Source organism: Emys orbicularis, chromosome 4 (genome assembly GCF_028017835.1).
Source record: "Emys orbicularis isolate rEmyOrb1 chromosome 4, rEmyOrb1.hap1, whole genome shotgun sequence".
Classification (NCBI taxonomy): Eukaryota; Metazoa; Chordata; order Testudines; family Emydidae; genus Emys; species Emys orbicularis.
Window position 1 is genome coordinate 151,927,294 of NC_088686.1, and position 18,067 is coordinate 151,945,360.

At 57.8% G+C, this 18,067-nt stretch overlaps 1 protein-coding gene across 1 annotated transcript in view; it reads left to right on the forward strand.

Moving 5' to 3' along the window:
- Window positions 1-17,817, forward strand: part of SPTB (spectrin beta, erythrocytic) — a 105,691-nt gene extending 87,874 nt beyond the window's left edge. Inside the window, exons 33-36 of the mRNA XM_065403173.1 lie at window positions 11,679-11,941; window positions 14,567-14,740; window positions 15,924-15,966; window positions 17,650-17,817. Coding sequence (XP_065259245.1) covers window positions 11,679-11,941; window positions 14,567-14,740; window positions 15,924-15,966; window positions 17,650-17,817 — 648 coding nt within the window. The remainder of the gene's footprint in view (window positions 1-11,678; window positions 11,942-14,566; window positions 14,741-15,923; window positions 15,967-17,649) is intronic.
- Window positions 17,818-18,067: the final 250 nt, after the last annotated feature.

The window sequence follows — 18,067 nt, forward strand, 5'->3', positions numbered from 1 at the left end:
TACCCCCCTCCCCCCCCCAGCCCTGGAGCAAGGCATCCAATGAGCATCATGGGTCCTTTGAGCAAATACTGTGTCAGTCACGCCCAGGGCAGCTCCCCCCTGGGAGTGACGGGCTCAGGCTCTCTGCAGACTCAGGCAGCGTCGCTGCATCGGTCACATTGGGTTCTGTTTTGGAAATGTTCTTCACTGCACTGAGAGCTAGGGGCCTTTTCTTCCTTCTGTGAGAGCTGAGAGTCTGGAGAAGAAGCCGGCAGGTCACAGACCGGCTCTGAGGCGATGGAGCCCTGATCCCTGCTTGGTGCTGCCCTGTTGCACTGCAGGTGCAGCCATTGCTACGAGCCAGAAGGGTGTCCCTGCAAAGACCTGCTCAGCCCACAGTCACCCACGTCGGAGCCCCGTCGCATTGCCTGGCCCCAGGACGGGCCTTCCAAAGCAGGGGGGCTTGGCAGGGTCCCCTCTAGGGCTTGTGAGTTCCAGAGCCAAAGATGACACACACACACACACCCTGCAAACGGACTGCGAATGTTCTGCCACCAGCCTCCTCCCACCGACTCCAGCAGGAGCACGGCGGCTCAGCCCAGCTCCTGCACCCCCAAGCGCCCACGCGGACAGCAGCCGTAAGCCAGAGCCCCATGCGGCGCGCACAGCCAGGGTCCCAGACATTCCACGGGGGTTGGTCTAAGTGGAAATGACATAACCTCCTTGGCAAGCCCATGTGCCCCAACGCCCCCCAGGCCAGGCGCTCCCAGCCACCCCATACTGGGAACCCCAGGCCTCCATCGCAGAACTAGCTGAGCGCCCCCTCTTGGCATTGGGAGGGATCCAACTGCTGGGTCCCATGTACAGAAGCCTCCAGCGGCTGAGTTGTGATCCGAGCCCCACGCTCGGGGCACAGATATGCTGTCTGGTACCCACTCCCGAGAGGGGCAACTTCACCGTCCAGCTACCCAGCCCCCCGGGCCCAGTGCTGACCCTCAGCTTCCTCATCGCTTGACCACACCCTCGCCCAGCACTGCAGCCGCGTGGGCCTTCTGGGTTCCCAGGTGAACGCTCCAAGGGCACGCGCTAGGTGTGACTAACACACATATACCCACACGCTGCGCACAGGTTTCTAAGCCACCGCCGCCCATCACTTAGCAATGCAAGAAATGCCCAGCTCTAGCCTAAAACAATAACCCAGACCCAGAAAGGAGGTTCCCTGCCTCAGTTTCCCCACTCAGCTGGTGGAGCCCACGACACAGCAGTTGTTTCACAGTAACCACCTCACCATGTCGGCCAGCGTTCAGCAGCTGTGCAGACAGACTCCCCAAAGTGCCCCACCCCCTCTTCCTCCCCATTTAGCCTTATGTCAGGGTGACAGCACCCCCTCGACACCTGTTCACATGCCCAGTCTGGGAACCCCTGCGGCCTGGTCTATGCAGTGGGATCTGCAGCCTGCAACACACACACACCCACAACACCCTGTGGGTGTAAACCCCCTCCCCACCCTATCCCTCGGGCCCGTCGGTACAACTTCCCCTTTACCCCAACTCCGGCCTGGGCGCATTCTCTGAGCTGCAACTGGGACAGGGCCTAGGTAGGTGGCCGTCCTCCACCCCCAGCTGTGCTAGGCTCTGGGGGGTGGCTCCCCCAAGTGCCCTGGCTGGCTGGGAATGTGGGGTCCTCCTGAGCGCCTCATGTGCCTGTTCCACAGGTAGCTGGCCCTTTCCCTGCCAGGCCTGGGCAGCCCCGAGTGCCCCCAGCACCAGCCGGCGGTGTTCTGCGATGGTGGGTCGCCCCATTGATGTCCCGCCCCACCCAGCGCAATGGGCAGCCGCAATACCAGGAGGAGGCAGAGTTCCCCTTTTTACACCGGGGTGGACTTTGGCCCCGGACAGCTCGCCGTTACAGGGGACGGGGACAACACGTGGCCAAACCAGGGCCTGCCTTGTTAAGCAGGCGGGTCCCGTCCTGCTGGAAAGCTTGCTCCGTTCTACGCAGCTGATCGGTTCTCATCCTTATCGTCATGGTGGAGTCAGTTTCTTCTGGGGATTGGTCCTGCTTTGAGCAGGGGATGGGACTAGATGACCTCCTGAGGTCCCTTCCAACCCTGAGATTCTATGATTCTCATACAAGCTACAGTCTAATCAGCCAGCAGCTTGGAGCCCTACATTCCAGCCTGGGCCCTTTGGAAAATGCCTAGGAATATTTTTCCCACCAGCCCAGTGCCACGGCCGGTGTAGGTGACTCTGCCGCCTCCCTGATCGGACCCACTCCAACGGCATCATTTTACAGAGCAGCCACACTGGGGAAAGCTCACGTCGGCCCGGGAAGATGCACACGCTAGAGAGTCTGGCCCATTGCAGGCGGCCCAGGGGGTGAGTCCCCCCACGTTACCTGCCCCTAGCTGGGTGGTTGTTCCTAGTGTCGCTTGCAGATGGTGGCTAGCGCCCAGGAGAAAACCCTTTGTCCTCTGTTTGCATAAATAAAAATCAATCCCAGCTGACTTGCTTCCGGGGGCAGAGGTCCCACCTGGGCTTAGCAGCCGCTAGCACCAAGCTGGCCCTGTTCATCTCGCCTCTGTCAAGCGTTAACCCTCCTGAGAGCTGTGGGGGGTGATTTTTCAAAGCACCTAAAGCCCGTTTTCCAAAGTGACTTTGGCACTTGGGCTCAGCTTGTCATCCCCGCCCTGGTGGCCGCTGGGTTTTAAGTTTGTTCAGTGCTGGGGAAAGGTGCCAGATTGGCCCCCCCGCAGACCGAGCACTTTGCTGTGACCTCCGGCCCGGCACAAGGGGGCCCAGCTCCCAGGGAGGGGGGATTCGTTCCCCAGTGCTCCCTCACTCCCTGCCTCACTCTGCTGGGCCAGCAGCCCCTGAGACCCTGTCCAGCTGGCGCAGAACCAAGCCCCACTCTCCTGTCCTTTCTCACTGACTGCCAAGAGCCATCAGTTGGCAGCACCATCTGGTGGTTACCACCCTGGCTGGGTTCAGCCCCACGTGGAGGGTTCCCCAACCGGTCCCGACCCCCAGGCCGCCTCCTACCGCGTCTCTGGTCAGGCGTCGAGCTGTGGCTGTCGGGCTGTGTGATGGGCAGCGGGTTTCCACGTATCCCCTCTGAGCAGGAGGCGCGTCCCAATGTGGCAAAGCGCCGGGCTCCGGGCGTGCTTTGTGTGGCTGCTGAGTGTCCCCCCACCTACCTCGCCGCTCCGGACCTTCTCCCCGGGACTCCCTGCTACCTGGAGAACCCCGCTGCTCCCTGGCACCCCGCCTGAGCCCCACTGGGCAGCATTTCCAGTGCGATGGCAGCCCCCGGGCAGCAACGGGCTCAAGGCAGCATCCCCCCAGCCCTCCTCACCCACACGACACACCAGAGAGGGCTGGCCCATTCCCCTGCCTGTAAATGAGGGCTATGCCGCGAAATGAAAGGCGGGCTCCTTTAACCCCAATACACCCAGCCCAGCCTGAGCACCTCAGGGGAGCCCAGGACTCCCGCTGCGATAGGGCCGGCTATTTCTAGGGGCCATAAGCCGCACTGGCAGTGATGCCAGCCAAGGACCCGCCCCAATGTCCGCATGCTTTGCAGGGGGTGTGCGTGTCACGAGCCAGGATGGCGTCACCGCCATGCTGTAGGGGGCATTGGCCAAGGTGTATTGTGGGAGGGGTTCGCCAAGAGCAAGGTGCATTCTGGGAAGGGTTCTCCTTTCTTTAAAGGGTCAAGTGTGGGCTGTTGTCAGGGCCAGGAGGCGGGACTTGATCCCATGTAGGAAATCCTGTTCCTGTGGGGAGCAGGGCTCTCTGGGGCCAGGGCCCCACCCAGAGCAATCCCGGGCACGCAGCACCTTTGGGGCAGCTGTTCAGCAGCAGGGGCGTTAGTCCCATTTCCAAACTCAGGCCTCTGGCACCAAGGGCATATTTACAAAGGGATTTAGGTGCCTCCAGCTGCAGATGGGCGCCTAGTGGGTTCACAACAGTGTCTAAGTGAGTCAGGCACCAGACTCCATGGACTTCCAATGGGAATTAGGCACCAAACCCACCTAGGCGCTTCCAAAACATCCCAGCTGTGGTGCCAGGCACCTAAATCCCCTTGACAAGCTGACCCAACCTGCACTTTTGACAACAGGACTTGGGCTCCTAAGTCACTTGGGCCTGTTTGCAAATGGACCCCTCCAGCTGAGCACGCTTTGCCAATCACAGCTAATTGCAAAGTGCCGTGCACAGCGATGGGGTGATCGTGTTGCTCTGTAGGCCAGCCCTTCAGCACAGAGATCTGAAACTGGGAGCCTGGTGTGTGTGTGGGGGGGAGGGTTTGGCTAAGGAATGGGCAGCCCAGAGTCAGGGGGTCAGCTGTTTATTTACAAGACTATACAGAGAGTCCTGCCTCCCTGGACAGCAGTGGGAACATCCAGCATGTGCCTGTGTCAAAATCCCTAGCCAGACACACCAGCCCTGTGCCCAAAAAGCTGCTGTCTCTCTCTCAGCATCTGCGTCCTGCGAGGGTCACACACAACCCCTCCTTTCAGACCCACAGACCAAACTGTCTCCAGCAGCTTAACCCAGTCTCTCCAAGGCCTGTTTTCTGGGTGTTTACAACCCACTTTTTCACCCCGTTCACCCCCTTCGCCCAGGCCCTGCGACACAGCAGGTGCTCTAGAGATGTCTCTGTGAGGCCCAGTCTTCTTGCACGACAGAGGAAGCTCATTCCAGGTTCCCTGCATGACTGGGAGAGTGAGTTAAACTCACACGTCTCCTTAGCGAGGCCCCGGATCGATTGCCCTGGCAGCAATAAACAGCCGCGATGTCCTGGGGCTGTACCAGCAATACAGTGCACAGGGCTCACCGCCCTCTTCCCGGCTGAAGGAGCCATGCCGTGGGAGGTGTCGGGTGCTTGCGTAATCCAGACCCTTCCTTTAAGTCTCTAACGGGGCGTTAGGCGCGGTGGTGAATGTGGCCTGAACCTGTTAAGAAGCCCCCATGGCTAATAGCCCTAGAGCCTGATCTGCTCAGTGCATTAATTCGTGACCAGAAAAAAAAACTTCTCATCTCCCCCCCCCCCCCCCCCGCCCTTGTCAGAGGAGGCTGCTTAGAGAGAGAGCACATGGGGCCAGAAGGGAGGCAGAAAGGGGGCGGAGACGCCTTTCCAAGCTCCGCCCATGCATACCCAGAATGGGACACTGCTCGCCCTACAGTGAAGTCCATCATCCTGAGCTGAGCACCTCTGGCCTCCTAGGGCCTGGCACCCCCTTGTGAGCTGGGAACAGGCTCAGCTGGGCTCTTTTTTGGTTTGGGGGGGGGAAGTAACTGCGGGGAGCTCCTGACTCTGTGTGGCCCCAAAATGAGCCTTCCCACATGGCAAAGTGTGTCAGTGTGTGACACAGCCCCACACCCACATGCGCACACACCAACTCCTTCCTCTCCCCCCCACCCCCCCCAGTCTTGGGGAAGTTACAGTGGTGACGCGGTGGCTAGGCAGGAAAGGTTAATGTTTTACCGGTGTAATCACACCCGACAGCTGTAATGCCCCGGGGGACAGGCTAGGCTGTAATCAAAGTGGCTCTTTACAGTTTAGCTTAATCTGCTTCCAAAGCGTCCCAGGGATCAGGATAGGAGGGAGTTTTTTCCGTGATGCACAACTGGCCTGAAGCACCCGGGATTGGCCACAGCTGGAGATGGGACCCCAGCCACGGGGGGTCAGAGAGTCCTTTCTTAGCTGCCTGGTTCTTGCCTGTGTGCTTGGGGGCCAGATGGGGGCTGGAAAGGAATTTTCCCCAGGTCAGACCAGCAGGGACCGTGTGTGGGGGGGGTTCTCCCTCCTCTGCAGCATGGGACCCAGGTCACCTCTGGGATCAGCTGGGCCTGGATCGCCTAATCCATTCCCTGCCATTGCAGGGGCCTTGGGCATTGGCGGCACCTCAGTCCCACCTAGTCCTGAAATGTAACAATGTTCTAGGGCTCATGGGGTGGAAATCGATGGCCTGGGCTACACAGGAGGTCAGACGGGAAGGCCTAATGGTCCCTTCTGGCTCTGAATGCTATGAGGCCATAAGCCCCCTTGTACCGGGATACGTGTCCATTCCAGGAGTCATGCCAGGATAAGACAAGGTGTGAACTGAAATCCCTACAGTCACACTGGTACAACGCCCCCTGTGGACAAGCTCTTAAAAGACTGCCACTGAGCATGTGAGTTAACCCCTCCCTGAGATGAATGGCAGAGTTCACACCTCCACGAGCTCTTGTTCAGCTCTGCATTGGTGACCCCCCAGGTCCTGTTGTTGAATTTCCTTCACACCCATCCCTGCATGAGGAGGGGGGAGGTGAACAGATATCAGCTGTTCATTGCCAGCAGCAGAGGAAGTCTTTCTCTAGCTCCAGGGGTAGGTGACAGGAACCGAAGAGCTGGAGGTTATTCCCACTGCGGTTACATGGGTCCCTGGGGCTGTGCTCTGACATTGGAGCTGGCCGGGGGGTTGTTACCCACCGAGGTTAGGGAGCGTGTGGACTTGGGGAAGGGTTGTAAGGGACTTAGCTGCAGCTGAATATGAAAGCGTGATGCCTCTTTGCCACAGTCATGCCAACGGGGGTCCCGACAAGCTGGCACATCCCAGCCCTCTGGCGCTGAGGAGCTCTGGGTGAAGTAACACCCTGGAAGTCGCTCCAGGGGTAGGTGGACGGGCTGGGGGCTCCATGACCTTGGCTGTGCCCGCTGGTCTCCAGGCTGGCAGAGTGCCAGGCATGTTTTCTAGCATTCCTTCCTCAGCCCCGGCGCCGCTGCTCTGGCTCTGCGGCGCCGCACAACTGCCCTCCCTGCTGGTTTTCAAGCAGGATGTGGCATGGCCTGTCTCTGAGTGCTGGCTTGGGAATTGCCTCCCCTTCTCATGGGTATATTGCCATAGCAACTAGGAGCCCCACTTATGGACCAGGGCCCCCTACCTGGCCCAGCCCCGCTCTCTGGCCAGACCCCAGGCTGGTGGGGTGGGACCCAACCACCAGTTACCATGGGCTGCTCACCCCCTGGGGCCGGGTCACTGGCCTAGCTCTGGGCCTCTTGGGGGCACTCCCAGGGGCGGCCCCAGGTCTGCCACCCTTCCTGGGCACACAGGCAGCACAGCCCGGCCAGCTGGGCCCTGGAACCAGCTCCTCAGTCCTTTAGACTCACGTCCCGGTGCCCAACTGGCCGTGGGAGCCCTGCGGGGCCGGCGTGGCAGGCCAGCGAGGGACACGGGCTGAGCCAAGGGGTTGATGAACCGGCCGCTTAACTCTGAACAAAGCACTAGAGCTACAGAGCTGTGAGTCTGAGGTTTGTGCTCGGCGTGTCCTGCCTTCTCTCTCTCTCTCCAACTCAGTCTCCTGGCATGTGGCAGTGGCCATACCCCCCACCCCTTGCTCAGAGAAGCTGTCTCTTTTAAATACGGTTTCTGTCCCTTTTCACACACGTGCTCCAGCCGGGAAAGTCCTGGCCAGCCCCTTTCCTCTGCCAGGCTTCTGTCTAGCAGCCGTTGTCCCATAGGGGCCTGGCAGTCAGAGCTGAGGGCCCTTGATCATGCTGCGATGGCTTCTCAGCCAGCGTCACGCCACTAGGGGCCGAGCCCCTAATCTGGCTACTCTGAGAGCGCGTCCAGACTTGGAATTTGCATCATCCAGACGCTTCCTTTAAGTCTCTAACGGGGCGAATTTCCCTCCCGTGGGAATTCCAGCCGTTTGAAAATTGTTCTCGTTCTGGATCGGCATGAAAGCTAACACCTTGTGAAATTTCCTGCAAAACCAAAGTTGACTAAAAAAAGGTCGGTGTGGGTCCATCAAAGCATTGCATTCCAATTCTGGCTTTTTTAGCTTATCTCTAGAGCAAGAGTCCAGGACTGTCACTCAGTCTGTTGCTGGTCCCAAGATATTAGAGAGACAAGGTGGGTGAGGTGATATCTTTTATTGGACCAACTTCTACTGAGGAAGAGCTCTGTGGAAGCTCCAAAGCTGGTCTCTCTCACCGAGAGAAGTTGGTCCCATACAAGATATTCCCTCACCCACTCTGTCTGAGTGTCACTCTGAAGCCTAGAATAGCTGGTGAGTCAGTGTGACGAGATGGAAACAGCTACAGGCCTGGCTGAGGTCTCTTTTGGTTCAGAATCGCATCGGGTTCAATCATTGCTGGGGTTCAGTCTGTTACCATCCAATTGTTAACTTTGCAGCCATTCTGAGTTTAGGAAGTACCACCCGGGTGGTGGAGAGCTACAGGAAGGCACGTATCTGTGCCAGGCCAAGGGGCCTAGAGCTTGTGATAGCAGAAATAACTCAGCCAATCACCATCCGCACTATACGGCTAATTCGTGTGCAACAATTTCATTGCCTGCGGGCGCCTGCACCGGTGGTCGATTGCTAGGCCCAGTTGCCACCCCGGGGCACTGCATGGACTTTCAGCGACTCATGGGATGTTATCATGTACAATATAGCACATACTTAGAACCAGAGGCACCGACTTTCTGGTTCCCCTGCTCCGTCCCAGACCCCACCCCCACTCCACCCCTTTCTCCAAGGCCCCACCCCTGCTCCACCCTCGCTCCGCCTCTTCCTGCCCCCACTCCTCCCTCTTATCCCCAGCGCCACTGAACAGCTGATCACCAGCAGGCGGGAGGTGCTGGGGGGGAGGGGGAGGAGCTGATCAGCGGGGCCGCCGGTGGGTGCTGAGCACCCACTATTTTTTTCTCATGGGGGCTCCAGCCCCGGAACACCCACGGACTCGGCGCCTTTGCTTAGAACCCAAAAGTTGCTCAGAAATGAAATAGCAACAATCCGGAAGTGACGTTTCCACCTTACCAGAACGCATTTTTCCGTCCGTAACTAAATGCCGCTGCGCTCCGCCACATTCCCGTGGGACGGGTCGGTTTTCCGACAGACGAACAGAAAAGCTCCAGCGATGCTCCAAACTGACGAGTCACAATCCAAGCCAGAGGCTGCAGCACAAAATGCAGCCCACGCCGTGCTCCAGGCACACTCCGTCACACAAAAGTCCGGTCCCTGCCCTGACAGGCCAAATCTAAGACAAGAGACAAGAGCTGGAGAGAGACAGGCGGGGCAGCACAAGGAAACAATGAGACAATGCTGGTCACTGCGTTGGGTCTCAGTCCACACTGGCCTGGCCATTGTCCAGGCTCCTTTGTTTGGCACGGCATTGCTGCAAAGGGAAGTTTTAAGGAGGGTTGTGAAGGAGGTTGAGGGGGTAGCTTTGCGGCTGGTTACAGAGAGCTCCTCCCAACCAGGAGGGGCAGCATGGGACAAAGCGCTTGTTTGTCTGTACGGCCGAATGTAAAGATTTACTCCTAGGAACAAAGAGTGTCGACCACACCTCCGGGATGGGGGACTCCATCCTGGGGAGCAGTGACTCTGAAACAGATCTAGGGGTCATGGTGCGTAATCAGCGGAACGTGAGCGCCCAGTGCGACGCTGCGGCCAGAAGGGCTAATGCGATCCTGGGATGCACAAGCAGGGGAAATGCAATTAGGAGCAGAGAGGTCGTTTTACTTTGGATGTGGCCCTGGTGCGACCGCGGCTGGAATCCTGTGTCCAGTTCTGGTGCCCACAATTCAAGAAGGATGTTGATAACTTGGAGGGGTCAGAGAAGAGCCGTGAGAATGATTAAAGCAGAGGGCCCCAAACTGTGGGGTGCCCCCCCCAGGGGGCATGGAGGAACATCCGGGGGGGCGCAGTGGGGCCCGGGCCAGCCCCCACAGGGGGCGGGGAGTGAGTGCTACCCAGTCCCTCCCCACCCTCAGCTCTACTCCAGTTCCAACCCCAGCCGGCTCCCGGCTCCCCTCCTGGCCCTATCCCCAGCCTCAGAGCGGCTCTGTTCCTGGCTTCACGCCAACCCCCAGCCTTGGCCGCTGGCCGCAGCTCAATTCCCGGCCCAGGCCAGGAGTGGAGCTGCACCTGGTCACGGGCTGGCTGCTGGGCCCCACTGCAGTCCAGCTGCAGCTGTGCTCCAGCCCCTGGCCCACTCCCAGCCCCATACCCACCCCCAGCTGCAGCACCAGCCTCAGCCTCCTTACCCCGTCCGTGTCTGCCCCCCCACCCCGCCCCCCCAGGAGCCACGGCCCCGCTCCTGGCCCTGGCCCCAGGGAGGGGGGGGGGCACAGACAGGGGTCGGGGGGGCACGACCCTCAAAAGTTTGGGGACCTCTGGATTAAAGGATTAGAAAACCTGCCTTTGACTCAAGAAGCTCAAACTATCTAGCTTCACAAAGAGAAGGTTAAGGGGTGACTTGATCACAGTCCTAAGTATCCCCTTAGGAACAACTAGTTAATAAGGGGCTCTTCAATCTAGCAGACAAAGGCGTAACATGATCCGTGGCTGGAAGCTGAAGCTAGAGAAATTCAACTGGGAAAGAAGGTGTCAATGTTTAACAGTGAGAGTCATTAACCATTGGAACAATTTACCCAGCGGCGCGGTAGAGTCTCCATCCCTGGCAACGTTTAAATCACGATCGGATGGTTTTCTACAAGCTCTGCTCTGGGAATGATCTGGGGGCAGGTCTCTGGTCTGTGTTATCCAGGAGGTCAGACGAGATGATCACAGTGGGCCCTTGGAATCTAGGAATCTGTGAAAATGTAATGAGTGGGTGATGGAGGCTACAGTGGCCAATCAGAGGAGGGACTCGACATCTGCAGTAGCATATGCGTGATGAGAGGTAGTGTGGGACTAAGCCAGGTGGTGCCTTAAAGAGAAGACAAGTGGACAGATCTCGGTTTGGTGCTGCAGACTCTGCATATACTTTGGAAGTTTCCGAGCACTAAGTCAGCCTAACACGTCACGCTTACGTGTATATCTAGCACCTTCCAGCCATGCATTTCCACAGGCCTTACACCCCTCCATTCACTCACACTCGCAACTTCCAACCCCCATCTCCTCTGGGGCGAGAGCCCCATTCTACTCATGAGGGAAGCAGAGGCATGGGGCCTCTCCTTTTTCAAAGGGGACCTGTGCACTTAGGAGCCAATGCCTCATTGAAAGTCAACAGGGTTTCACCTCCTACGCACCTGAGTCCCTTTCAAAAATGGGACTTGGACCACACAGTCACGTAGGTGGGCATGAGAGCACACACTGGGCAGAGCTGACCGAGCTCCCACAGTAAGTCAGTGGCTGAGATAGAAATAAACGAGCAGGTGTACCCTGCTCTCACCACTAACCTGTGCTCCCCCATGCGGTATTGCTGGGTGAACAGTGGATTTTTCGGTTCACTGACAATTCTGAAAAATCAGAGAAAACGTTTGTTTGGGGCTGACCTGACATTTTTCAAAATTTTTGTCAAAGTGGAAAACGGGAAAAAATGGTTTGGGGTCAAATAAAACTTTTCACCTTGACGAATTGGACAATTTTTAAACATTTTTAAAATAAAACGACAGGGACGGCTGAAAGGCAAGGTCCTTTCTGAACAGAAAAACAATCGAAATGTTTCCTTTCAAAACGGTCAACATGAAACAGTTCCGATTTTCCGGAATTCGGCTGACATTTGGTTTTGCCCCAAGCCAACAACACTGACACGAATCCGTGAAACATTTCCGTGTGGCCGGTTTCTGTGGTTTCCTACCCAAAAACGTCTCCCGGCTCTGCTAGCGGTGTCCGTTCTCCTAGAGCGGACGAGGGGCAGCATGACAGACCAGCAGCATTCATGATCCACTCTGGTCTCGGGTAACACGCTGTGCTCCGTGATCACAGCAGGTGGAAGAGGAGAAAGCAGACCCAGCCCAGGCCCCGGCGGAGCCAACTGAGGCCAAGCAGCCCGAGATGAAGACGAAAGCGGACGACAAGGAGCCCTCCGCCATGGACCCGCTGTTCAAAGTCCTCCAGACGCCTGTGAGTGAGCGCGACGAGACCGCCACACTGCCCGTGCAGCTGGACCGCTCGCACAGCCTCCAGATGGAGGGCTACCTGGGCCGCAAACATGACCTGGAGGCTCCTAACAAGAAGGCTTCAAACAGGTGCACGGGGACGGCGGGCACTCGCCTTGCAGGACGTATCCCATAGGGAATGGCTCTGGCTCGGCTGGGGTCAGCTGTGCCTGGCCCACAGAGGCATTGGCAGCTGCCCAGCAAGACCAGGTGGGGAGAGGTTGCAGGCACGCTGGGCTGGGGAGCGACCCCAGCGGAGGGCCTCTCAGAGCAGCATGGAGGCTGCCTGCAGGGAAATACAGATTCTGTGGGAGGGTGAAGGCTTCTCTGCCACCCTCCTCAGAAGGCCACTGCATGCCACGCTGCCCAGGAGCCAGCCCGGCCCCTGAGCCTCACTTCGACCTCCCACGACTCCATAAATCTGTTACCCGCACACTCTACGGCACCCACCTTTATCCTTCCATGGGCGCAAGGCGTAACCCAGTTGATTTAGGGACCCAACACTTACCCAGTTCTTAGGACTCCAGGCGAAAGGCACCTAGGGCTCAGGGCGTACTCTTCTGTGGGTTTGCGGGGCCTTTTACCAGTGAAAGAGCCTTACACAGTCATATTCTTATCCTCTATTTATTACCAATCACCAAAACAGAATGCACACACGGAGCATACAATGCTCGCCACTCCCAATAAGGCAGACAAACTTTTCCTGCTGGCCAGTCAGAATCAGGTCGTCCGGGAACTCCAGCTTCTGCACGATTATGGTTGGCAGGGTGTTGAGTCTGGCAGCTCTGATCCTGGGCTGTGTCCTGGAGTTAGGTTTCAAAGAACTTCCCGTTGGACCCCAGTTTATACAGTGAGTCCTGCTTAGCTGTACCTTACCCAATCATTTGAAACGAAAGTCCTACAAAACGGTATTTTTCACCGATCCCAGCCCATTACGAAACAATTCTTTACCCAATCAGCCCCCACCACCTTAGTTGATTTAAATCTTGCAAAATTAGTTATGCCACAGACAGAAACAATCAAAGAACCAGACAGACCCTACAGATAAACAATAGAGAAGTGGGGACCACAAAGGCAAAACAATAGACTTATAGATCTCACAACCACAACTGCCGATAAGTGGTTTCTTGCCAGACAGAACGTGGAGAACAAAGTTTTGTTTAGAGATCTGAAGATCTGTTTCTTTAGCTGGTGATGGTGGGTGCTTTAGGACAGGAGCCTTCTTAACAGCCTGATATTACACTGTTTTGATGTAATTTAGATGGAAGGGGACGATGTGACTTTCTGCTTCTTAGCTCATGGCTGCTGCTGTCCTAATGTAGCTGCTGCTGCTTACTAAAGAAAAAGGCCTCAGAACTTACACTTCAGTACAGAATTACCACCGCAGCCCGATGCCTGGTGCGACACCATGAACCACGGCCCCTCTGGCTGGCACAACAGTCCTTAGCCGACTCTATGGGTTGGATGACAATCAGGGCCACCCAGAGGATTCAGGGGGCCTGGAGCAAAGCGGGGGAGCTGTGGAGCTTGTACTCACCTGGCAGTGGTCCGGGTCTTCGGCGGCGGGGGGCCCTTCAGTCGCTCCGCCTCTTTGGCAGCACTGAAGGGCCCCCCACCGCCGAAATGCCGCCGAAGACCCGGACTGCCGCCGGGCCAGGGCTTGCGGGGCCTGGGGCAAATTGCCCCACTTGCCCCCCCCTCTGCGCGGCCCTGATGACAATGTCAGACACAGCCCTGGTAGGCGCGGGTGCAGTTCCTTAGACTGCCGTGAGCCAACTCTCCCCCACGGCATAGCCACATTGGAGAGGGTCGGAGAAGAGCCAGGAGAATGGTTGAAGGTTTAGAAAACCTGCCTTACAGAGATAGCCTCAAGGAGCTCAATCTAGTTAGCTGAACAAAGAGAAGGTTAAGGGGTGACTTGATCACAGACTATAAGTGGGGAACAAACATTTAATAATGGTCTCTTCAATCTAGCAGAGAAAGGCCTAACAAGAGCCAATGGCTGGAAGTTGAAGCTAGACAAATTCAGATGGGAAATACGACGTACAGTTTTAGCAGTGAGAGTAATTAACCATTGGAACAATTTACCCAGGGCCATTGATTCACCATCACGGGATGTTTGTTCTACAAACTCTGGTCTAGGAATTATTTTGGGGCCGTTCTCTGGCCTGTATTATGCAGGAGGTCAGACGAGATGACCGCAATGGTCTCTTCTGGCTGGGAAATCTATGAAGAAACCATTTCAGCCCAACTGCCCGAGACCCCTGGCACGTAGAAGGGACCAGACTAGAAAGCCCGACCCAATGTATTAACCCTGTCACTCCTGGATGAGCTGGAGCGGAGCTTTTACCACAAGAAACCAGGCTGGATTTACAGACTCCCAAGTGACGGAGAACCCGCCCCATAGCTGGGTCAGCTGTTAGTTTCCCCTCCGTGTGAAAAAACTGGGCCTTCCCTCTAGCCTGGATTTGTTGGGCGTCGGCTTCCAGTCATTGGAATTCATTGAGATTCACCAGCCCCTCCCCGCTCTCCGAAATCTCCTCCCACATAGGTCCCGACAGCCCACAATCAAGTCACCTCTGGGTGCTAGGAAAGTCACCTCAGCCAACATGTAGCAGGCACCGGGGCTTGCAGGTTCCAGGCTCTGATGGTGCGTGAGGTGCATTTGGGTTATGGAGCTGGAGTAACATGCGTGTCCTCATGCCTGTCACACAGGTCCTGGAACACGCTATACTGCGTGCTCCGGAGCAGCGAGCTGGCCTTCTACAAGGATGCCAAGAGCTTAGCCTTGGGAGTGCCTTACCACGGGGAGGAGCCCTTCCAGCTGAGGAACGCCCTCTGCGATGTAGCCACTGGCTACAAGAAGAAGAAGCACGTCTTCAAGCTGAGGTGAGGTGCAGACAGAGCCCTGGGGCCAGACTCTGCAGCCAGCCTGCCCTGGGAGCTCCCCGCAAGCCAGCGCCGGGTACATCACAGCACATAAACCTCCCACGGCTGGGACCTGGGACCCAATAGCCACGTCACACTCAGTGGGGGGAGGGGACCCACGCCAACCGTGAGGGGCAAGATTGGCTAGCACCTAAGCCATCCCATGGGGTCATGGGGTTCACAGGAAGCACCTCGGCGGAGCAGAGTGCCCGGTGCATCTGGCAGGGGGCCCAGAGGGAGGCGCTGTTTCGGCACTGAATGGGGGGGGGGGTTTCCAGGCCACCCCCTGCAGGCGGGGCAGCCAAGCAGTGTCGGACGGAGGACATTGAGATCATGATAATTGCTGGGCCAAGCCCTAAACCCAGTCCCCTCCACCACCTTAACCCCTTCATGCCTGTCCCTTTGCTGCCATCAGGATCGTGGTCCTGCCTTCTCTGTGCCCACTCTTGGCGCAGGGTCTGCCCACAGCCCATTGCTCCCCGCGCCGCAGCCGGCAAGTGTGGCTTTTTGTCCTGGTGTTCTGCCAGTGACCTGCTGGCGGGGAGTCCCCCTCGGGCTCCAGCCACGGCTTGGCCGCATCAGAAATATGCCCCTTAAAATTAACGCTGGCTTCCAAACATAGGCGCCGACTTCGTGGGTGTTCCGGGGCTGGAAAAAAATTGTGGGTGCTCGGCACCCACGGCAGCCCCGCCGATCAGCTCTCCCCCACCCCCGCCCCAGCGCCTCCTGCCCACCAGTGATCAGCTGTTCAGCAGTGTGCAGGAGATGCTGGGAGAGAGGGGGAAGAGCGAGGGCGAGGGATGCTCAGGGCAGGGGGCAGAACGGGGTGGGAAGAGGCAGGGTGGCGGTGGGGGCTTGAGGGAGGGGGGTGGAGTGGGGGCGGGGCCTGGGGTGGAGCTGAGGTCGAGCACCCCCCAGCAACTGCTTCCAAAAGTACATGCTGGGGCTGCCTGGCGCGGGGACCGCTGTAGGCTGGGAGATCTAGGAGGGGTGGGGAGCTGCTGCTGGGGGGTCAGGAGCCCGGGGGCACAGCGTCTGGAGCCCTGAGAAGGGAGAGGCAACTAGATGCTGGCTTTAAATCAGTTAATTAAGGTACATTTAAGTGGGCGTCTGAATGACCGGGAATCTCCCCTCTGCTTTCCAGGCTCGGCAATGGCAGCGAGTGGCTCTTCCATGGCAAGGACGAGGTTGGTGCCTGTGTGGGCCATTCGGGGCTGGAGAGGACGTGGGAGGCTGGAACGTCTCAGTGAGCAGGGATTCAGGCCTGGCTGCATAGATGGGGACAGAGGCTGTCACGAGAGCTTCCTGGCCTGGGGGTGGTACAAAGAAAGGGGAAACCACTAGCAGAGAGAGTGTTCTGGAGACATAGTCCTACAGGGTAGCTATGATGTAGGCCTAGGCTGGGGCAAAGCATGATGGGAGATAAGTCTGCCATGCCCACAGCTGGGCTGAGGATGTGTCTCTCCAGAGAGCTAGGGGCAGTCAGGTTGTGAGTGGCATGAGGAGCAAAGGCCCCTGCATCACCATCTCGTTTCCAGACCTGGCTGCGTAGCTCTGCAGAGGCACTGGCTTGCTCCACGTGAGCTGCCCCTGACTTTCACTTGGAACCCAGCAATATCTGGCTCACCCAGCTCCTGCCTATACAGCTGCAGAGCCAGCGGCAGTGGAAGCTGCTTGCCTTCTCCCTCTGCCTCCTGCATGCCTCGCCATCATTCCTCTGGGGGCTATGGAGACTCCACAGACTCACCGTTTTCCATGAGGAGTATGTTAATTCTGCCGAAAGGGGTCCTTCATCTGCATCTGGCTGAGCCACCTTGGTGCATTGTGGGAACTGTAATTCAACTGCCTCACACCCTCATTCTCCCCTATGGGACACATTCCCAGGCCAGACTACGCTTCCCATAATGCACCATGGCAGCTCAGCAAGACAGAAGACCACAGTGCATCATGGGATATATAATCTGGTTTGGGAGCCCAGCCCACAGGGGAGAGTGTCGGCATGAGACACCTGAACTACAACTCCCATGATGCACTGCATCAACTCAGCCAGACACAGATTAAGGTGGAACAGACTTGCAAATGGAACTGTTCAGACATGTCTGAACTTTCCGTTCCATCAAGCTGGGCTGATCCAGCTTTCTCGGTACCACCCCACATTGGACTCTGCCTTGGGACAGACATTCCGATTTCTGAACAGATCTGATCGCTCCCCCGCATCTGTCCCGGGGCATCGGATCAGCCCAGCAGCCCATCTCTCCACTTTGCTGGGCTTCTTGCCATGGGGTGACTAGCCCTGGGATTCTGGCCCCCTTAGGGTAGCCGTCTTCTGCCTCCCTAACTGCCCCCCCCCCACGGGACTGCAGATGCAGGAGAATACGACGTTCTCCTTCGCTCCCTGCCCCATTGGGCAGTGCTGGAGTTTGGGACACAGCGAGCCCTGAGTGAGATCCTCCTAGGTCTTTAGGTGCCCAATTCCCATTGATTTAGGTGTCTAAATACCTTTGAGAAGCTGGGCCTTAGAGGCTGGGAGGTTCAAAACAGCCCATGGGAATAAGTGGGCCAAATCCTTTTGAAATGCAATGGCCGTCAGGTGCCCAACTCCCTTGGGCAGAAGACTCCAGCCCTACTGTTTACCGGTGCTTGGGTGAACCTATGAAAGACACTGAGGTGATAATGCCAATAATGTATTGGTCACCGCCTGCGGGAGGAATGCTGGGCGAGAGGGCATGCTGGGTTAGACACAGGGGTGACTCCTGCCCCCCGTAAGGCGTGGGACTCTTTGGGGCGAGCGCTGGGGGGGCGGGAGGCTCAGAAGCCGCTGTCCCGGCGCGGTGACTGAGGGACGCTCTCTCTCGGTCTCTGTCCGACAGGAGGAGCTGCACGCATGGCTGCAGGGACTCAGCACAGCAATAATGGAAGCCCAAAGCGTGAAAGCCAAGGCGCTGAGCCTGCCTCTGCCCTCCAGCTCCGCCACGGACGTCAGCCTGGCCAAGAAAGACAAAGAGAAAAGATTTAGCTTCTTTCCCAAAAAGAAATAACCCGAGAGGTGGCTGAGGGCAGCCCACTCAGCTGCCTAAGAACTGTGCATGGGGGAGCGTCCGCGGGCGTGCTGGGCCCAGCCACCACCCCCACCCCCACGCACCTCCGGCAGCAGCCGCTGGTGCTCACAACACAGCCCCGCCTCCAGCGCCTGGGCACAGCCCCACGCCCCGCTCTGCTCCCACGCCGCACCGAGCCAGCCCTGCGAGGGCTGAGGAGTGGTGTCTGCCGAAGGCCAGTGCTGGGGGT